At 40.5% G+C, this 23,231-nt stretch overlaps 1 protein-coding gene across 15 annotated transcripts in view; it reads right to left on the bottom strand.

Moving 5' to 3' along the window:
• Positions 1-23,231, bottom strand: part of PPP6R3 (protein phosphatase 6 regulatory subunit 3) — a 153,480-nt gene that overhangs the window by 50,266 nt on the left and 79,983 nt on the right. For all 15 annotated transcript variants that reach the window (XM_012452960.3, XM_064364660.1, XM_012452975.3 and 12 more), the window contains 4 exons: positions 20,893-21,030; positions 17,953-18,018; positions 14,907-15,019; positions 10,911-11,024 (listed from right to left, as the gene is read on the bottom strand). In XM_012452960.3, the coding sequence (XP_012308383.1) occupies positions 10,911-11,024; positions 14,907-15,019; positions 17,953-18,018; positions 20,893-21,030 (431 nt within the window). The remainder of the gene's footprint in view (positions 1-10,910; positions 11,025-14,906; positions 15,020-17,952; positions 18,019-20,892; positions 21,031-23,231) is intronic.

A 23,231-nucleotide genomic window follows, 5' to 3' on the forward strand; every position in this document is an offset into this window, starting at 1 on the left:
TGGGCGGAATGGTGCTCCCCTACCCAAAACACACATCTACATTCTCATACCCAGAGCCTGCAAATGTCACCTCATTTGGAAAAAGGATCTCTGAAGATATAATTAATTAAAGATCTTGAGATGAAAGATTATCCTAGCTTATCCAGGTGGGCCTTAAATGCCATCGTAAGTACCCTTGGAAGAGAGAAGAGGCAAGACGGACACAGAAAGGGGAAGGCAATGTAAAGAGGATGCAGAGAGGGTCACGAGTCAAGGAATGCCAAGAACTGCTAGAAGCTGGAGGAGGAACACCTTAGTACCTCTGGATGGAATCCAGCACCACCAACACCTTGATCTTAGACTTCTAGCACTCAGAACTGTGAGAGGAGAAATTACTGTTTTGTTGTTCATGTTTCCTGGGCTCAAGTGATCCTCCTTCCTCAGCCTCCTAAGTAGCTGGGAGGCACATGCCACCATGCCTGGCTTTTTTGGTTTTTGGTAGAGATGCGGCCTTCTCAAGTGATCCTCCCACCTCAGCCTCCCAAAGTGCTAGGCATGAGCCACCATATTCAGCCTAAGTATTCTTCATATACCTGGATGTAAGTCTTTTCTTACACGTTATCAATATTTTCTGGCAGTCTGTGGTGTGGCTTGTCTTTTAATTTTCTTAACAGAGTCTCAGGAGAATTTTAAAATTTTAGTGTAGTCTGAGTTGTCAATTTCTGTTTTATGAACTGGGTTTTGGCAATGTATCTAAACCATCTCTACCTAATTCCGAGACAAAGACTTTTTCCTGTTTCCTTCCAGAACTACTATAGCTTTATCTCTAGTTCTATGATCCATTTTGAGTTAATTTTTGCATCATCTGCAAAATACGTATTAAGGTTCAACTTTTTGCAGAGAACAGCTAACCGTTCAGGACCATTTATTGAAAACGCCATCCTTTCTCTACTGAAATGCCCCCATGCCTCTGTCAAAAACCGTTTGATCATGGGTGTGGGTCTACTTCTGGACTCTGCTCTCTCCCAGTAATCTGTACGTCTATTCTTTCACCACACTTTGTATTAAGTCTCAAAATCAGAGGGTGAGTCCTCTAATTTTGTTCTCTCTTGCAAAATTGTTTTGACTACTATACTTACTTTGATTCTCATGCAAGTTTTAGACTTCACTTGATTTCTAAAAAAAATCCTGCTTAGATTTTGTTTTGAACTGCATTGAATCTACAGATCCATTTAAGGAGAAGTGACATCTTAATAGCCTTCTAATCCATGAACAGAGTACTTCTCTCCATTTATGTAGATCATTTTTGATGTCATCAATATTCTATAGTTATGGGGCATTAAACCTTGCACACATTTTGTTAGGTTTGTATCTCAGTATTTCCTTTATGCCACAGAAAATAATAATTTGAAAAAAATTTCAAATTCCAATTATTCATTCCTAGTAAAAAGAAATGCAATTAATTGTGTTGACTTCATACTTGCAATTTTGCTAAATGTATGTTAGTTCTAGGAGTTTAGGTTTTTTTTTTTTTCTTTAATGTTCTTGAGGATATTCTACAGAGACAATCCTGACATCTGTGAATAGATGCAGTTTTGCATCGCCCCTTTCTATCTGAATGTCTTTTCTTTCTTTCCTGTCTTACTATTCTTGCCTGGACCTCCAGCATAGCTTGAATAGGAGTAGTGATGGTGAATATGCTTGTTATGTTCCCCAGTTTTAAAGGAAATCACTTCAGTCTTTGACTATGAATAACCATGTTAGTTATGGGATTTTTAAAAGAGGATTTGGCCAGGCACTGTGACTCATGGCAGCAATTCTTAACACTTTAGAAGACCAACATGGGAGGTGACAATCACCTAAGGCCAGGAGTTCGAGACTAGCATGGACAACATAGTGAGACTTCATTGCTACAAACCATTTTAAAAAATGTGGCTGGACATGATGGCTTTTGCTTGTAGTCCTAGCTACTTCAGGAGGCTAACGTGGAGGGATCACTTAAGCCCAGGAGATCAAGTCAACAGTAAGCTATGATTGTGCCACTGCACTCCAATCTAAATGGCAGACCTTATCTCAAAAAATAAAATAAATAAAAGAGGGTTTTATCAGTTTTCAACCAAGTTCCCTTCTATTACTAATTTGCTGAGACTTTTATCATAAAGGAATTTAACAAAATGATGTTTTTTCTTCATTGATCTGCTGTGTGTTGATATGAAGATTTCTGAAGGATGAATGAGCCTTGCATTCCCAAGACAAACTATACTTCATCATGATATATATTATCTTTAAAATATATTGTTAGACTTGATTTGCTCCTATTTTCTTCAAGAATTTTACATTTCAGCTCTTGTAGTATCTTGTTACTTGCAGTCAGCCCTCTGTACCCACAGGTTCTATATCCACTGACTCAACCAACTGTAAATCAAAAGTATTCAGAGAAAGCTGGGCAAGGTGGTTCACCTAGTCCCAATGACTTGAGGCTGAGGCGGGAAGATCACTAGAGCCCAGGAGTTCAAGGCCAGCCTGGGCAACATAGTAAGACCGTATCTCTAAAAATACATGTATATATATTTTGGGGAAAAAAATATCAAACAATAAAAAAAATACAAATTTAAAATAATGAAAAAGCATAACATATATCATTTACATTGTATTAGTTCTAAGTAATCCAGAGATGATTTATAGTATACAGGAGGATATGTGTAAGTAATATGCAAATACTATGCCATTTATATGAGACTTGAGCAACCACAGATTTTGGTATGCTTGGGAGTCCTACAACCAATCCTCAGAAGATACAGAAGAACAACTATAGTTTTTATTCCCATGTTTTTGTGTAGTTTAGTCTAGTTTCAAAGTGATGCTGGCTTTATAAAATGAGTTGGAAAGAGTTTACTCCTCTAGATTCTAACAGAGTTCTTACATCTTTGTAGAATTCACCAGTGGAGCCTATCTAGGCCAGGAGTTTTCTTTGTTGAAGGTTTTACATATAAATTCAATTTCTTCATCTGATACGGGGCTGTTCATGCTACCTATTTCTTCTTAAGTGATCTTTGGCAATTATTTCCTCTAAGAAACTTGTCCATCACATGTAAACTGCTGAGTCTGTTTAATGCATTGTTAAACGCATTCTTCTCTTAATATTCGTCTGAAGTCCATAGGAAACAGTGTTAAAGTCCACAGGATACAGTCATTCCCATTATTTGTAATTTGTCTCTTTTCCACTTTTTTCTTAATCAGGATAGAGTTTATCAATTTTATTGATCTTTTCAAAGAACCAACTTTCGGTTTCACTGATTTTCTCTATTGTTTTTATCATCTCAATTCCACTGACTTGCTCTGAATGTTATTATTTCTTTCCTTCTGCTTGCCTTGGGTTTAATTTGTCCTGTCTTTACCACTTTTGTAAGGCAGGAGCTTAGATTATTGACACACATTCTTTCTTCTTTTCTAATATAACCATTTAATGCTGTAAATTTCCTTCTTTTGCTTTAACTGTATTCCACAAATTCTAACAAGTTCTACTTCCATTACCAATTAGTTCAAAATACTTTCTCATTTTCCTTGTCATTTCCTCTATGACACTTGAATTATTCAGCAGTGTATTAATTTCCAAGTATCTGCGGCTATTTCAGAAATATTTTTCATTGATTTCTATTTAAACACAGTATGGTCTAAATACAAATGTTACATGATTTTTATTATTTTAAACCTGTTAAATTTGTTTTATGATGAGAAATTGGTTTTGTTATCAACAAAACGTCTGTCTCCTCAAAATTCATATGTTGAAATCCTAACTCCCAATATGATGGTATTAGGAAATGGGGCCTTTGGGAGGTAATTACGTCATGAGGGTAGAACCCTCGGAAATGGAGTTAGTATCCTTACAAGAAGAAACATAGAGTTTGCTTCCTTTCTCTCTCTGCCACGTGAAGAAACAATAAGGTGGTGGCCATCTGAAAACCAGGAGGGAAGCCTCCACCAGACACTGGATTTGCCAGTGCCTTGATCTTGGACTTCTTAGTCTCTAGATCTGTAAGAAATAAACGTTTAAAGCCACCTAGTCTATGGCAATTTTTTATAGCAGCCTGAGCTAGGATACTTGGTAAGTTTCATGTATATCTGAAAAGAATGTGCATTCTGCTGCTGTTAGGGGAGTGTTCTACAAGTCTCAATTAGGTCAAGCTAATTGCTAGTGTTAGGTCTTCTGCATTCTTAATGACTGTCTAAATGTTCTGTCGACTTGTGTAATTTTAGATATACACAAAAATTGTGAAGACAGTACAGAGTTCCCATATAAGTCAGTTTCTTTCCCCCATTAACACCTTACGTTAGTATTGTACATGTCACAATTAACGAACCAATACTGATACATAAAACCCATACTTTAAGTAGATATCCTTAGTTTTTAAGGTAATATCTTTTCTCTGTTCCAGATTTCCATTCAGGATACCCATTATATTTAGTTGTCAAGTATCCTTAGCCTCTTCTTGGCTGTAACAGACTTTGTTTTTACCTACCTTGACGGTTTTGAGTACTGGTCAGGTATTTTGCAGAATGTCCCTTTATTGGAACATTCTAGAGTTTTTCTCACAGGGTTTTTTGAGAGGAAGACTACATGGGTAAAGTGCGATCTTCAATACATCATATCAAGAGTATATACTGTCAACATAACATCACTGGCTGTTGGCTTTTTTTCTAGGATAGGGTTTTACTCTGTCATCCAGGTTGGGGTACAGTGGAGTAATCACAGCTCACTGCAGCTTTGAACTTCTGGCTGAAGTGATCCTCTCATCTCAGTCACCCAAACTGCTGGGGTTTCAAGCATGAGTCAACGAGCTTGGCTCTGGCAGTTAACTGATTATCTGGCTGAGGTAGTGTTTACCAGGTTTTTCCACTGTGAAGTTACATTTTTGATTCTCTTTTTTCCATACTGTACTCTTTAGAAGGAAGTATGTGCAGCCCACCATTTAAGGAGTAGAGAGTTCTATTCTATCTCCTGGAGGAGGAAGTGCCTATGTAACCTATTTGGAACTCTACATGGGAGATCTGTCTCCTTTTACTCAGTATATGTGCATTTTATAATTTGGGCTTTAAAGCAAAATGACTATTATTCTAGCTTTGACTATTGGGAACTCTATTTAGTTGGCTCCAATGTCCCAATGACAGACACCATCATTTGGGGGCTTTCATATTTTTGTTTGAATTTTGAGGATTTCCTTATTTTCTGCCATTGTAAGTTGTTTCAGACTTACATGCTTCTTTCCCTGTCACAGAACCAGACAATCCTCTGAGGAGCTCTGGTTCCGTTTACTGGAGAACTATCATAGAAACCAAGACTCTGGGCACTTGCATTTGTTCCTGGAGGCATGTCATTATTTCCAGGACTTCTAGCTCATAAGTAAGTATCTTTCTTTTTGGGTATGGGTAATTTCTAAGGTCCTGTGCTATCTCCTCAACTATGTCAACTAAGCCCAAAGGCATTCTTCATTTCTGTTGTTTTTCACTTCTAGCATTTCCATAGGCTCTTTCATCTCTCTAACATTCTTCATCTATTCATATATTTCCACTTTTCCCACAAGTCTTTAACATAATCAAATTTAAATTATCTGACACTTCCAACATTTTTTAATCTAGTTCTGTTAATTGCTTTTTCCCTTGACAGTTTGTTGGCATTTTTTTTTATCTTGTTTCTTCTAATTTTGGTTGATAGGTGGACATATTATATAAAATAGCAGAAACTGATATAGATAGCATTTATATAAGAATGAACATGTCTCTTTTCTAGGTTTTAAGTGTGGGGATTTGGGGCCAGGTGTGGTGGCTCACGCCTGTAATCCAAGCACTTTGGAGGCCAAGGAGGGTGGACTACCTGAGATCGGGAGTTCAAGACCAGCCTGACCAACATGGTGAAACCCCGTCTTAAAAAAAAATATATATATATATATATATGATTAAGTGTGGTGATTTGAATCAATCTAGTCATCTGCTGAGCTAGGTTTGGGCTTTGTTGTTACTATAATTTCTCAAGGTGCACTAAGTACTTCAAATCCGTCTCAAGTTACTTGGTATTTATCACTAAGGCCAGTTTGCCAGGTGTCTCTCACTGTCTGCTCTACCCGTCAGCTGAGGTCCTCTCTTTAAACTTGCTCTGGTGCTAGCCTTTCATCCACAGCAGTATTGTTACTGGATCACGAAGAGGCCTGGTAGAGAGGGAGAGGATGCGGGAATGCTCTTCTTAGTTCAACCTCAGTCTTACGCAGCTGAGGTGTGCCCGGGTCTAGGGTTGGGGCCTTCTCAGTGATCCTGCCTTTACTCAGGTGGTAGGGGATTCTCTAACAGTCTGGATCCAGAACATGTTCCCAATTCTACCGTGGAATAGAGGATTTTTATTGCTAATGTGTTCTCAGTGGCTTAAGAGTTTACTTCAGTAGGTACAAGAATAGAGAAGGATCCTGAAGGGATAGTGTATATTTCGCTGAAAGGCTGCTCCTCCATTCCCCAGGCCTAAACTACAATGAAAGCTTTCTCTGGTCTCTGCGCAGCCATTGATATTTCTTGTTCAAAGGGGCTTGCAAGTGTGTGTCTGGGACTGTCAGGCTTTCCTTACTTTTTGACCTTTAAGGTGCTTTGGAAGTTACATGACCTACTGTTATTCTATTACATTTATTTTAAATCAGACCTGAACAAAATTTTACTGAGATGAAGATACCATGTAAGAGACTGTACCTCAACTGCCCCAGTATAAGACCTGCAATATGTACTTACTTACCCTCTTCTCCTTATTTCTTGAGTTTTGTTAAAATAATCTGGAACTTCTTCCATTTTTCAATATTTGACTTATTTCAATTATTTACTCTTAGTATTATTATGAAGTTTAAATGTGAATTGTCACATCCCTACCCATTTCTTGATCCCCAGCCATATTTCTTACCAATATATTCTCTTAAGTTCTTCATTCTTATTTTTCTGGTTGCCTTTAATAAATTCTATCCTCAAGTAACTTTATCTCATTAACAGTACACAGATGAAACCCTGAGTCCTTATATGTTAAAAAATATTTCTTTTGTCCTCACACATCAACAGAAATGGTTCAGGCTCAGAATTCTGCCCTCTGTTGTTCAGCATTTATGTAACTTCATAAAGGAGACTGACTGGCTTCATAGGTAGCCCATTTTTTCTTATCCAATACTTCTAAGATTTATTCTTTATCCTCAAAATTCAGAAATCTTATCAGTATAGAACTAAGATGTTAGTCTTATTTTATTTTTGAGATGAAGTCTCGCTCTGATGCCCAGGCTGGAGTGCAGTGGTGCAATCTTGGCTCACTGCAACCTCCCCTTCCTGGATTCAAGCGATTCTCATGCCTCGGCTTCCTGAGCAGCTGAGGTTACAGGCACGTACCACCATGCCCAGCTAATTTTTGTATTTTTAGTAGAGACAGGGTTTCACCATGTTGGTCAGGCTGGTCTCGAACTCCTGACCTTAAGTGATCTGACTGCCTCAGCCTTGCAAAGTGCTGGGATTACAGGCGTGAGCCACAGTGCCCAGCCCTGAGTCCTATTTTAAAACTTTAATCTTGCTTGGTATTTGGTAAACCTTTTCTGGTTTTAAGACAAGCTCCTTCCGGTCAGAAATTTCCCTTTATTCTTTCTTGTATTATTGTCTTGTATGTTTGCTCTTTAAGTTGTACATTTATGTGCTTTCTCACTGCCATATACAAAATTTATGCTGTTTTTCCCTCATTTATTTCTCAAGTCATATGAACCCCAGAGCACCACCGAATGTGTTTTTAAACCATTTTTTAGAGATGATGTGACAGTCTTGCAGAATGAGTAGCAAGAGAGTACTGTACTCCTGGAGTAGAAAAAGAATACTGTACCCCTGAAGTAGAAGGGAGTACTATACCCCTGCAGTAGGAAGAGAATACTGTACCCCTGGAGTAGGAAGAGAGTACTGTACCCCTGGAGCAGGAAGAGAGTACTGTACCCCTGCAGCAGGAAGAGAGTACTGTTACCGCTGCAGTAGAGAGTACTGTACTCCTGGAATAGGAAGAGAGTACTGAACCCCTGGAATAGGAAGAGAGTACTGTACCCCTGGAGCAGGAAGAGAGTACTGTTACCGCTGCAGTAGAGAGTACTCTACTGGAATAGGAAGAGAGTACTGTACCCCTGGAATAGGAAGAGAGTACTGTACCCCTGGAGCAGGAAGAAAGTACTGTACCCCTGGAGCAGGAAGAGAGTACTGTACCCCTGGAGCAGGAAGAGAGTACTGTTACCGCTGCAGTAGAGAGTACTGTACCCCTGGAATAGGAAGAGAGTACTGTACCCCTGGAATAGGAAGAGAGTACTGTACCCCTGGAGCAGGAAGAGAGTACTGTACCCCTGGAGCAGGAAGAGAGTACTGTTACCGCTGCAGTAGAGAGTACTGTACTCCTGGAATAGGAAGAGAGTACTGTACTCCTGGAATAGGAAGAGAGTACTGTACCCCTGGAATAGGAAGAGAGTACTGTACCCCTGGAGCAGGAAGAGAGTACTGTTACCGCTGCAGTAGAGAGTACTGTACTCCTGGAATAGGAAGAGAGTACTGTACCCCTGGAATAGGAAGAGAGTACTGTACCCCTGGAATAGGAAGAGAGTACTGTACCCCTGGAATAGGAAGAGAGTACTGTACCCCTGGAGCAGGAAGAGAGTACTGTACCCCTGGAGCAGGAAGAGAGTACTGTTACCGCTGCAGTAGAGAGTACTGTACTCCTGGAATAGGAAGAAGAGTACTGTACCCCTGGAGTAGGAAGAGAGTACTGTACCCCTGGAATAGGAAGAGAGTACTGTACTCCTGGAATAGGAAGAGAGTACTGTACCCCTGGAATAGGAAGAGAGTACTGTACCCCTGGAGCAGGAAGAGAGTACTGTACCCCTGGAGCAGGAAGAGAGTACTGTTACCGCTGCAGTAGAGAGTACTGTACTCCTGGAATAGGAAGAGAGTACTGTACCCCTGGAATAGGAAGAGAGTACTGTACCCCTGGAATAGGAAGAGAGTACTGTACCCCTGGAGCAGGAAGAGAGTACTGTACCCCTGGAGCAGGAAGAGAGTACTGTACCCCTGGAGCAGGAAGAGAGTACTGTTACCGCTGCAGTAGAGAGTACTGTACTCCTGGAATAGGAAGAGAGTACTGTACTCCTGGAATAGGAAGAGAGTACTGTACCCCTGGAATAGGAAGAGAGTACTGTACCCCTGGAGCAGGAAGAGAGTACTGTACCCCTGGAGCAGGAAGAGAGTACTGTTACCGCTGCAGTAGAGAGTACTGTACTCCTGGAATAGGAAGAAGAGTACTGTACCCCTGGAGTAGGAAGAGAGTACTGTACCCCTGGAATAGGAAGAGAGTACTATACCCCTGGAGCAGGAAGAGAATACTGTTACCGCTGCAGTAGAGAGTACTGCACTCCTGGAATAGGAAGAAGAGTACTGTACCCCTGGAGTAGGAAGAGAGTACTCTACTCCTAGGGTAGGAAGGTACTGCTTACATTATTTAAAATAGGATTTTCCTAGAAAGACACAGGTAGGCAAACAACCCCCAAACTACAACATACTTGAAGCAGTGCCACCACACTGCCCTTCCATTAATACTGACCAAAAGTTAGTCAAAGCAGCAAGAGAGATCAGGAATTGGGGAAGCAGGGGTTGGTTGGTAAGGTTGTCTTCACTATTTTGCTAGAAACCAAAATTACACCATTAAAAGTAAATCCAGAAATCTTGGATGGCTGATAAGATGTCCACCTATCAACCAAAGTAAATCCAGAAACCATGGATGGCTGAAGTTTCATATGCTAAGGATACACTCTGTCCCTTGCTTAATGAATGAATATTGGGGTAAAAAATACAAATCCCAATCTCTACATCACACAATACTGGAAAACTTACACATATCTCTTCAGATGCTCATGATCTAAGTGCAGGTAGAAAACTATGATACGTAAATTTGCACTGGACATGAATTATAAAGACTAGCATGACACACATTAAATGGCTAGTCCAGGGGTAGAAGGCCACACATGGGAAAGCACACTTTCTGATTTTCTTTTTTTTTTTTTTAGATGGCATCTCACTCTGTTGCCCAAGCTGGAGTGCAGTGGTGCAATCCTGGCTCAGTGCTACCTCCACCTCCTGGGTTCAGGCAATTCTTGTGCCTCAGCCTCTCGAGTAGCTGGGACTACAGGCATGTGCCATCATGCCCAGCTAAGTTTTTTTTTATTATTGGTAGAAACGGGGTTTCACCATCTTGGCCAAGCTGGTCTCGAAATCCTGACCTCGTGACCCACCCGCCCTGGCCTCCCAAAGTACTGGGATTACAGGCATGAGCCACCGCACCCGGCCTATTTCTGATTATAAAACATGTAGCAGAAATTTGTCCTTAAGAGCTCAGGCCATCTGCCCATGCATTTTAAGACAGCCTCATGACCTGCAGTGCCCTCAAATGTGAAACCCAAGAAAATACCACCTGAAGGCCTAAGTATCTGTAGAAAGGAATCACAAGACAGAACGACTTTCGGAATGACCAGGAGAGCTACCCACTGACCAAGACACCTATTTTCAATTATCATGAGCAAGAAATAAGCCTATCTGTTTTTGAGTCATTATACATGTTTTTCATTATAGTAGCATTTTCCTAACTACTACTACTACAAAAAAAATATATGACTGGAGTCTAAATACTGCCAATAAATCATGTCACCAAACCATAGTTTTCAACTGCATCCCTATATGTGGTATTCATATAAGACTAGGCTATGGTTTATACAGAAGAGTCAGCACCTGAAATTCAAGGGTACGCTATTACAGGTTATCCACCAAGAACTTAACTCTAAATTTTTTTAAAAAAATCTGAAAGCAAAACAATACGGTTCATTTTGTAAGATATAAGAAAAGCTTACGTTGGTCGTCGTGTCTCAAGTAAAGTCAGCAATATCTGGATTGCACTGACTATGGCTGATTCATTTTTCTCCTTGTGGAAAATATTTGATAGAAGCTGCTCTATAATTTCTTGCCTAGGGAAACAAATCAATAATCACTAACTGCATCACTTAACACCAACAACTTCAGAGAAAAACATGATGGCACAAGATAAGCGTCACTGAAGAGTTCTATCACACATGGGCATATTTGTTTTACTATTTTTTTCTATATACTTATTAAAGTAGGCAATTGATCCCATTTATAAATTACATACACACACACACACACACACACACACTCTCCTATCTCTTTCCCTCAGCAAAATAACCTGGGCCATGCTGTCTTGCCAGATTCTGTTGAGAGCCAACAGAATCTCAAGACAAAGTCACCTTCTACTCAGACCAAGACTCTGATGATGATGATGGCTGGGGCTGAGGATGGCAAGAAGACAGAACCTTCCACCCTCACCAAAGGGAAAATGTTCAGAAAGCCTAATTAGAACCCACTAATGTTTTCCCACAAAGGCATAAATGTGTAATTAGCAAAGATCTAAAACAGAAAAAAGAAAACATTAGTTGTTGCATTTTACTCTACAAATAAAATTTGAAAATGCAAAATAAAATGGCAGCAAAGAAATAAATGTAACTAAATTAAATGTCCAAAAAACATTCTCTGTAGGCTCTTTCCATTACATTTCTATATACATAATAAGATCACAACTAACATAAACCAGTTCCTTGATTTTATATGGGTATTCTCAAGGAAAACCTCAGTTTCTTAGCCCCTCAGAAATTTTCAGAATCCATGTGAATTAAGAAAAGGAATCTCCCCTATAGGGTGACATGCAGCTGGGCTGTCCTTGGTATAGCTGTGTTCACTGTACAGTACACCAGTTCCTTAACCACCTCTTGACAACCTAGGGCAGCAAGTAGGACAGAATCTCTATTTTGGGGAAACAAAACTAGTATCTAACATAACTTGAGAGGGTCTCCTTGCAGGAAGAGGTTTTTCAAGTACTCCCAGACCAGCACTAAATTGCTTGTGAGACTGCTCACCAAAAGAGTACTATAAAAGTCACTTAACATACAGCAGTCTATAGACTAAATATTAGGTTTGGAAATGAGCTCTGGAAAACAGACAATCTCTTACAAAAAATGTTTTTCTTCAAACAGCAGCCCAGCCTCACCCCAGGTAGAGGGGTACTGACAGCATGTGACTGTAGATGTCTACATTCTCTTCATTCAATCATAGCACTCATACTCATCAGAGGGCACTGTCACACTTTTGTCACTACAGATGTCTGAAGAGAATGGCTAACAGATGCGCTAGCCATTTCACCGCTGTATCAAATTGGAAGTCTACTGTATCCATGCAAGAATTCTACTAATAGACAAGAAAAACATAATAACCAGCAAAAACTTGATAGTCAAAATAGGTTACCACAATAGCTGCGTCATATTCTGAGCCTTACCTAAACACACAAATACCTCCAAACCCAGAAGAAGTAATAAAGCAAAGGACTGAAGCTCATCAAACGGAATAAAAGGAATACCTTCACATTCTTTCAATAAAAAGGTATTTAATACATGCGAGAAAATATATTTACTTTCACATTTTAAAAAAAAGCAGTTTCTGGATAGACATAATAAAATTCATGCTATGAGCTGTTTCATGCATGAAGCCATCCAGGTTCTTTATCCATGCTGTTAGGACAATGGTTCAATTTTTTTTTTTTAAATATGAATGGCCACAGGAAAACTTCACTTATAAAAAACCAAGTGGCTCAAATGGGATCAAACCCAGCTTGTTCTAAGATCATTAGTATCAATAATTCAGATACAGAGCCTATTCTAACATAACAATTTCTAAAAAATTTTTGAACTTCAAAATTTTCCAGTCACTAAATAAAATGCACTCTATTTAGGCTCAGATTGCTTCCCAGTATTTATTAGTTAACAAACACTTCAGTCTACTTTCTGACATTTCTTGGTACCACTACCACTCTTTAGCATCTTCTTTAACCTTAGCTCATTTCAAATTTTTCCATATGTGCTTAAATGTACTTAACATTTACACATGTGACGTTCATATATACAGTGGAGTCCACACGTGGGTTACTTGACATCACAATTTAGAGCTCGGTAAGTTACGTGTACATTGTGTATTGCCAGTACATTGATTTAATAATATAATATCATTATTAAATAACCATAATTTATCAAATATATGATATCACATAATATATCAAATATATACAGATGCTATCATGACTAATAAGTTTACTAAAATAGAAGTATTTTCTGTGTTGTCTGAATCAACAAACACTAAAAGATATGGGGTGTGTCAAATATGGTTGTTTCTCATTCTCAAGCAGACTGTGGGAAGCACTATTACAGATTTTCTTTCCATTGCTAAATGCAATGGAGGTTTTACTTGGCAACAGGGCCACTGATTCATCAGGTCCATGTATTTGAATACATTTATTCCAACTAATTCAATGATGTAAATTCTAGGCATTTACCTATCTTGATCCCAGAAATTACAGTCACCTGATCTAGTACTAAAACACAGCTTGAAATATAAAAGCTCGTGCACACATAGGCTCTGATGGCTAGGTTACACACTGGGTCCAAATAAAATTGTGTGTATGGAGGGCTTGGAGTGGCACTGAAGAACCCAGATATTCAGGGAACCTGCACTGTCTACTATGGGAGCCATTCACTACATGTGGCTATCAAGCACCCAAAATTTAGCTTGTCTGACTGGGATGTTCTAAGTGTAAAATACACACTGGATTTCCAAGACTTTAGACAAAAACATTTGAAATTACATGTGACTTTAATTCTATTTCTCCTGGGCAGCCCTGTAGTGAGCCATATGAAACTGCTGGTATTCGACATTTTTAACCTACTAAAATGACAATTTTACAAGGTCCAATCTAATTAATACCACAATTAGTATTTGAATGTGGGGTGTCTTACATGTTTTAAAGGAGTATATATGCCCTAATGCCAAGAATTATTAGATGCCATTTTACTCAGAAGCTGGTAATCTTTTGTAGTTTTCCTACTTCCGAGAACTCAGCTCCTTCATATTCTACAATATATGCTAGGAAAACACAGCTCCACTTCTCAAAGACAGAGTTTCGGACAAGCTAACTTGTCTGTAATTTATTCCTTTCCTGTCTTACATGTGTCAAGGAAATAAGACAACACTTGATTTTAATAAAAGGGCATTGGTAGTTAAGCCAAAAGATGCAAAAGAGAGCCTCAATATACAGCAGGAATAAAACAGATCAACAAAAGCATTAAAAAAAAATAGAAGTAAACTGAAGCAAGACTGCCATTAGTTCTTAACAATGCTAGCTGTATGCACATTTTCCAATTATTCTTCCATAGTGTGGAGAGGCCTGATTATTCTCTACTGAATTAACTTTCAGCTGTTTGAATGCAGATCAAATGCACGCCCATGTTGACAGTAAACACTTTCTGAAAACATGTGAATCTAGAAAACATAGCACCCCATCTCCAAGCTATCTTCTACCTAAACATGACATAACTGTCCCCAATCAGCTACAAAGATACAATAAACCCTTAAAGATCATCTGATAAAAGCTGCTGACTAAAATGCACAATATTAATACTTACACAAGACTATTCTTCATCAAAAGACCCTTGGAAGCAGTGACTATAGTTATTTCTAAATGACTACCACATCTTATGTTAACTCTACAGAACTCCATTTTTACAAATAATTGGAAAACTCAAAGTCTAGATATAAATGTCATTTATCTTCTTACCCTACCAAACTTCCACTGTGATAAGAGAAGCAGGTTTCCCTACCTTCTCACCCAGCCAAGGTCATTTTCCAGCGACATGACTCCCACATAGGGAACACTTACCAAACACTCACAATGGTAACACATCAAACAGCATCAATATGAAAGAAGAACAAGAACAGAGTTTTACACATACTTTTCTAGAGTGGCAAGCAGGGGGTCGGGCTCTGTACTGTTCTGAATTTGTAACATCTGGTCTCTGCTCAGGCGAACAATTTCACAAAGTGACTGTGATGCATTTGAATGTCGCTAAAGGAAAAAAGTACAATTTTAACTATAAAACATGTTAGAAGTTAAATTTATAATTTAAAAATGAAAGGGAAAGTCGTTTAAGAAATAACACAAATTAACGCTGGCCATAACCTTCAGTGAACAAAAGGTGAAGGCCAAGAGAGATCACATCATGAGTATTTTATTTTGTCAGGTGAATGAGCTTTATAATAGTGCACAGTACATTATTACTATGTGCAGGGAGATGTCATCAAAGTTCTGATGAGCAAAAACTTCTAAAATTAAACAGTTGGGAAAAAATACAGATTGACCATCCCAGATCCAAAATGCTCCAAAATTTAAAACATGACACTCAAAGGAAATACTCATTGGAACATTTCAGATTTCTAGATCCAGGATGCCCAACCAGTATAATGCAAATACAAGTATTCCAAAATCTGAAAAAAAACTGAAATCCAAAATACCTCTGGTTCCAAGCATTTCAGATAAGAAATACTCAATCGAAAACTCTTATCAGCATACTTTTTTGGATTAAGAAAAAGTAAAAGCAAATACAGCTTTCTGGAAAATACCAATGGGTAAGAAATATTAAGCCTTCTCTCAGTGCACAGTGTATTGACCTTACAGGAAAGCTGTAAAAATCTGAGCACCCAAATACACTTTATTCTGTGGGATGAGAAACTGCACATAACTCAAAGACTGAGTAATATGCTCCCAATACAGGCAGAACACTCATATTCTAGAAGAGAGGACAACACAGATAGGATATCCAAACCCACTGACTACAATCAGTATAATTTTTAAATGGAATTCATCACTTAATACAAAACAGCAGTATCAACAGGACTGTTCAAAAGGCAAAATTAACTTTTTCTTGTAAGTCACGCAGAGAAGGTCCTGATGTCCACAATGTAGTGTCCTCCTCAAAAACTTGTCGCAGAATTGGACCTCTCCATTATTGATTTCTCCTGGTCCCTTCAGACAGGCCTTACTGAGCAATCCTCTTCCTAGCCCACTGAACAATCAAGTTCCTCTACTCAAGAACGTGAACCTGAGGCTGAACCTGGGACCAGGCACGGTGGCTAAAGCCTGTAATCCCAGCACTTTGGGAGGCTGAGGCGGGTGGATCATGAGGTCAGAGTTTGACCAGCCTGGCCAACATGGTGAAACCCCATCTCTACTAAAAATACAAAAACTCAGCCAGAAGTGGTGGCATGCACCTGTAATCCCAGCTACTTGGGAGGCTGAGGCAGGAGAATTGCTTGAACTGGGGAGGTGGAGGTTGCAGAGCAGAGATTGTACCACTGCACTCCAGCCTGGGAAAAAGAGTGAGACTCTCTCTCTCGAGAAAAGCAAGAAAAAAAAAAAAAAGAATATGAACCTAATAAGGAGTAGGGCTTATTCTCAGAAACTCCTCCCTATAAATGGGGCAGGCCACACTCCTGTCATGGCTCTCCACAGCCTGCACAGGCCAGGCCACACTCCCCAACCCACAGGAGGAGGGCTTATCACACCAGCTAGGTTGAGCGCACCTTCTAAGGCAGGGGCTCCCACACTACCAATCCATGTCTGCACTGGATGTGTTCACAATGTCAACTCTGCTAACAGTATAACAACTACTGCAAGGGAGCATACCTTGCATTCTCCCAAGGAAGGACAATGCGGAAGTGACAGTCCCTTTGATAAAGTCCAGGTACCAAAAGTTTCTGAATGGATCAGAATGCAAGGGCTTAGATCTACAATCACAGAAAAAGTATCTGTGGGGGAGAGGAGCCTCTACTGCATGCCCCTTCCTGCATGGCTCCCCTGTGGTGCTCACACCCCCATCTAACCTGCAACCAAGAGGCACACAAGGAAGTCCCCCGGCTTCAGGACAAACCTTGAATTGCCCTTAAACCAACTTCTTTGTAGATATTAGGCTAAACCATATGGAACTGTCACATCTGTAGGTAAAATAAATGACTACTGCCAATTTTACACGGCTTGGCCTGATACTTAAGATGGTAACCTTATATATCTCTTCTAGAGAGAGATGCACCCACTGGTCCCAACAGGCATCCCCTCAGCACAGGGTTCAACTTGCAAACTCCAAATCTAGCTTCAATCCTATCGTCAAGTCAACCTTTAGCACCTAGGACAAAGGCCAAACCTGTCAGCGCTTAACGGCCAGGGCCAGGAAGTCCAACAACAAAGTTACTGTAGGGGTTCAATAGTGACCAACATCGCACTTTACTGCCTGCAAAGCTGTAACCAGACTGGATAAAACATGCAAATGTGGCCACATCAACTGGGCAACAGATGGGTAGAAAAGTAAAAAAGAAATAGAGATAGAAAGCAAAACGTGGGTTAAAAAAAAAGTAAAAAGGAGGACAGGCGCAGTGGCTCATGACTGTAATCCCAGCATTTTGGGAGGCCAGGGTGGGTGGATCATGAGGTCAGGAGTTTGAGATCAGCCTGGTCAAGACTGTGAAATCCCCGTCTCTACTAAAATTACAAAAATTAGCCAGGCACGGTGGCAAGTGCCTGTAATCCCCAGCTACTTGGGAGGCAGGAGAATCGCTTGAACCTGGGAGGCAGAGGTTGCAGCGAGCCAAGATCGCACACCGAACTCCCGTCTGGGGGTGACAGAGCCAGACTCTGTCTCAAAAAAAAGGTAGTAAAAAGGAGCATGAACAAAGGAGGTTTTTAACAAAAGCCAGCTGGTTCAGCATGAAATCCTAGCTCTGGAAGGAGATGGTACTATAACAAGAGCCTGCTGTTGTACATTTCCAGAGATTTTCTGGGTATTGGCAAAATACAATGTTGTTTAAAACTATCAACTTCAAGAATACCAGATTGCCGCTCTTCTCCCTGCATGCCCTGAGCACGTTCACATTTAATGTAAGTATGCTCTGTGCCCAATAAACGGTTCTTTTTTCTAATCAAGTTTTAAGTCACACAAATGAACTTACATCTTCTTCTTGCGATGGATGAACTATTTCCACAAGCCTCTGGATAATTTTCTCCTCATTTAACCACTGTAAAACACATTGTAGAAGTAATCATAGCAATGAGTGGCTCTTGTTCAAGCCCCAATGTAGATTAACATACTTGGAAATATCCATCACATTTTAAGTAGAATGTTACAGGTTTCTCTGGACTTTGAACACTACAGAAAATTAAAAGTCCCCCAAGGAAAATGCCAGTGAATATATATTTTAACAATGGCCAACAGTACCAACAACTCCCCAAATTACAATACCCACACACTAAAATTCTATATATCAGCTTCTTAGCCATGAGGTTACTCCCAAACATTTAGGACTAAAAGGGTCTGTAGGCTGGTTCTCAAGAAGGGAGGGCAGGGAGATTAAGAAGGATGGAATGCATACATTTCTGTAAGAGCACGTTCACTCTGAGCTTCAGAAAGATTGAGAAGAGCAATATTTAGCATCAAGTTTCTGGGCTAAGATAAAACACAGGATGAACAAAAGGGACTTTTAGATTACAAAACCAAACCCACTGCAAGAAACGTGGGAGCCGGGGGAAGTACAGAGGCAGAGTTTATCCACCCTGTCATGTGCTGGCAAAGAGCTATGGCCATCTCCTTTTAATCCATGTATGAAATGCTAAAGTGAATGAGAACATGAAAGGGATTCAAATTCAGAAAAAATAAAGGAAAAATCATCTGGCTTAACATTAATGCTGTAGGAAACTGAAACACCATCATCAACAAGGGAGCTCACTACCTAGCGAGGACACCACCCCTCCTCTTTCAGAAAAAGCCCAAAAGGCTAAAGGAGACTAGGGCAGGTAGTGGGGTCAGAAATCAAGCACAATTTGCTTAAGAAACAGAGAAGAAGTCCTGACACTGTCTCTGGCTGCTCGACAAAAACACCAATTATAAGGAAAATGTGAAGCTATTAGGTAGGCACCACAGAGGTAGAGGCCCAACTTTATATTTTAACATCTGTTTTTAGTGCACACAAATTTTCCGAGAACCTTGTTCAAATGCATATTCTGATTCAGTAGGCCCGGGTGAGACCTGAGACTACAGATGTCTAACAAGCTCACAAGTGATGTCTGGGACCACTCTTTGAGTAATAATATCCTGAAACAGAGAAGAGTAAAAATCTGTGTGAGGGGTGGGGCATTCCTGATCACTACAGGAGAAACCATGGTGAACCAGCCAGTCCCAGACCTCTACTGTCACCACAGCTATTCACAGGCACCTACATTCCAAGCCCACTTCTGTACTCATCCCCGATAGATGTGCAAAATCAAAGACAGACATTTAGGGGTTTGTAACAACCTTTCCCCTGCCTACACCTTTACCAACCTCCTATTGCTCGCTCTCTCCAGAAACACACTGATTCCTTTGGAAACCAGACAGATCCTAAACTTCAACCCAGAAGCAACCAAAGGAATTAACTGGTTCCAGCAAACCATTCTGAATAAATCTCTCCCTGTGATAATCCTAATATAAAAGTGACAACCCCCTCCCTGTCTTCCCCAGAATCTTCAACCTCTTTTGAGAAAAGACACATCTACAAAGACATACCCAAAAGGAAACATGTGTTCCAATTTAAGGTCCCTGCACACAGACAAGTCCCAGGACACTAACTAGATACACCTAGCTGGTTTACTCACAGTGATCAGAGTGCCTGGGTCACTAACAAATCCAGCACTGACCTCATCACATAAATGCACGCCTGGCACACCTGCCTACCTCAGGAACATGCCCTGCCCTGAGCACCACCTGAAAGACCTTTCTCCTCATAGGCCCTCCTGTCTCTCCTTCTAGTCCTTTAGGTCTTTAATAATAATTAGCATTTCCAAAAAAATAAATAAGTTCTAAGGTTGCAGGGATAGTATTAAAGACAGATGGACTGAAGCATGGTTCTGGAAAGCTTCTGAGAAAGAAAAGAAAGGGAGAGGGGGACCAGGTGCGGTGGCTAACATCTGTAATCCCAGCACTTTGGGAGGCCAAGGCAGGTGGATCACTTGAGGTCCGAGTTCGAGACCAACCTGGCAAACATGGTGAAACCCTGTCTTTACTATTACAAAAATTAGCCAGGTGTGGTGGCAGGCACCTGTAATACCAGCTACTCAGGAGACTGAGATAGAAGAATTGCTTGAACCCAGGAGGTGGAGGTTGCAGTAAGCCGAGATTGTGCCACTGCACTCCAGCCTGGGTGACAGAGCAAGACTCCATCTCAAAAAAGGGGGGATGGGGAGGTGAAGACAAGAGAAGGCAGAGATGGGAGTCTGGGAGAAACCTTCTTTTCAAGTCACTCACACTATCCCCTCTTCCCACCCAAATTCCACCTAAGACATCTATTCAAAAGGCACACATCCTAAAAATCACCATCTGTCTACATTTTAAAATATGTCCTTTTGAAAGTCAACTGTCCTCCATCTTATCCTTTGCTCCTAGGTACCCATGAGAAGAGAATTACTTCTGAAGCCTGAATCCCTGGATACACTGACACCTCTCTGTTTTGACCTCCAGAGGTAGCCCTGAAGAGTATGGCTTCATAACATACTCAAATGGGACTTAGAGCTCCCAACCTTCTCATTTCTGCTATTACCACCAGGACCAGCTTTAAGACAAATGCTCAACCCATACAGTCTCGCCACCCCTACAAAAAGAAAACCAGCAAAAAGGAAAAAACACTCAACAAAACATTCCACACACCTAGGGATGTGCCCATCCGAAATTCTAGTTCTGCAAAATCTGGATCTCTTCCTATCTTAGAACAACCTTTCTTCCCTACTCTGCTTCCTGCCCCCCAGACAACCCTCTGCTACCAACCCTAATCCCATGCAATCCCTCCCAGCACACAGCAGCCTGGTGGGCTCACATACCAGCACCCTAACCCCAGTCAACAGCAGGTCAGAATTCTACTCACATTCAGCACATCTTGCCTGGGCTGTGGAGGCTCAATACACGTCAGGAGCCTGAGCAACAAATCCATGATAGCAGAAGTTCCTATGTGCTTTATAATAAGGTCTACAAAATCACGCTTCTTCTTTAAGAAATCCACAATCTAGAGAAGAACAGATCAGAAACTGAAAGACATGTAACTTGGAAACTGTAAACTTTACCTTTTAAGTCCCGACTCCCCCTCATCCAAATTCCACCACTACTTTAGGTTGAGAAATAGCAAATGCTGAATTAGCAACAAGATGGACTGACAGTTACAATATTCAAAAACTTCTTAAAAATATCCCCTAAATTAGCACATGTCCATTAATACAAATACAACTTAATAGAATCTTTTATTTCTATTCACTTTCATTATTCATTCGCAAATAATGGGGGATCAAAAATTTAATATGCCTATAAACAAGAGAATATACCATGTTATAATTTATGAACATAAAGCAAGTCTGTTAGATTTGGCACTAAAATTAGTAATATTCAAAATTCTAATTGTACTCTAGCAAGTAAGAGAAAAAAAATTCAAAACAAAGATTTCTCCTCCAGTCAAAGTAACTAACTCACCTGGCCACACAAACATGGCTTTTGAATTAGACTTCACCAATTCACTCAATTAACTTAAGCACAAGAAGGGCAGCTGGTGGAGAGGCAGAGAGCTACCCTGAAGGAACACGACAATGACCACAGAAATCAGGCCCCTGTTGCTGGTCTCTTCTGCACTGGGAGACCAGGGAGATGACTCTATCCTATGCAGTCCCATATCCCTGCAGCCTTGTTGCCTCTGCCTCAGTCCATGTGCAAGTGTCTTCTATTCCCAAACCCTCCTCGAGTCCCAGGGAGAGAGTTGCAGCTGCTGCAACAGGACCTCACTGAAATTTCTCAAAAGCCCTGGGAGGTGGGGGGGTTGAGTAACTCACCCCACCCGCCACCGCCGCCCCATTAGAGACGAGGAAACTAAGTATCTTCCAGAGCTAAAAGGTGGCTGCCTGGGATTTAAACTTGGATTTGTATGCCACAAAAGCCACAATCTTTCCATAACGCCACATGAAGTCTAACAGCCAAAGATGACAACTAAAACTGCTTCATACAATTAGGTATAAATACAGGATTAACCAACACACATTGCTTCTGTACACAATGAGGTCAAGCATTATGATATAAAGCTTTAAGAAATGACAAATAATTTACTCACAATTGAGTCCCATAATAGTTTTTAAAAGGACAGTAGAGGAGAAAGGACGAAAAGAGTCACATGTGACCAAAATATTCCACAATTCACTTCCAGAAACACCGAGCTTGAAGCCCAAAGGAACAAACCCCAGCTAGTGCTGTGGACAGTACAGCACAGACAACAGGGACCTGTGGCCCTGATGGCACCGCTGGGGTGCTGACTCATGCAGCACTGAAGATGCCCCACCATGACTTCCCGTTCCATGAACAAACAAATGCCTTTACTGCTTAAGCCAGTTGAGTCTCAGTTTTTGTCTTTACTTACAGTTGCATATATCCTTACTAATATTATCACATAACAGAAAACTTTTACTTACACTCCTAATTGGCAAAAAATAGAGAAGTGCCAGGTTTGACCTTAAGCCACAGCCACCGAATCCTCTCTTACTATCATTCATACAGTCCTGACGGGGACGTGTAACAAGCAACAGGCCAAGGGGCTCTTGTCTCAGAATATAACTGGCAAGTGCTGTCATTTCTACACAGACAGAATGTCGGACTCTGGGGTCTAACACAAAATACTCAAGGCCCTGGAGGGTGTTAAGTGTATTCTCACTCTTTATGTGTACACTGAAAATTGGGGCTTGCAAACTTGGGTTCCAACAGCACAGGAGTGAGGAGAAAAAGCACAATGAACCATAATGTCTGGATAATGACTACAACAACCATCCCTGAGAACTGCCTGGTAACATCAGGGTGATGGGAATGGCTACCACTCTCCTAACACAGCCAGGGGTTCTTGTATTTCCATCCCGAAGACAGAAAAAAGAGACAATCTACATTAGAGCAATCATGAGTTGGGGATTATTACCTAAGTGAAAAGAATCTTATTTCCAATAAACTTAGGAAGTTTATCCTACTCCATTAACTGAAAGAAAGCATGACATCTCTTTCTAAAATAAAACACGTATCCATGTCGCCTTGGCATAGGTCGGGACACACTGGGCCTAAAATAGCTCCAAGTCCTTCCACCAGTGCTGATACAAGAATGGGTCACCCACAGCCATTTTCCAGCATGAAGGATGGCAGGACCAACTGGTTTGACCATTTTTACCCCATATCATCACACCCATACTT

This window comes from Aotus nancymaae, unplaced genomic scaffold, assembly GCF_030222135.1.
Source record: "Aotus nancymaae isolate 86718 unplaced genomic scaffold, 86718_ANA_hifiasm-v0.15.2.pri h1tg000059l, whole genome shotgun sequence".
Classification (NCBI taxonomy): Eukaryota; Metazoa; Chordata; class Mammalia; order Primates; family Aotidae; genus Aotus; species Aotus nancymaae.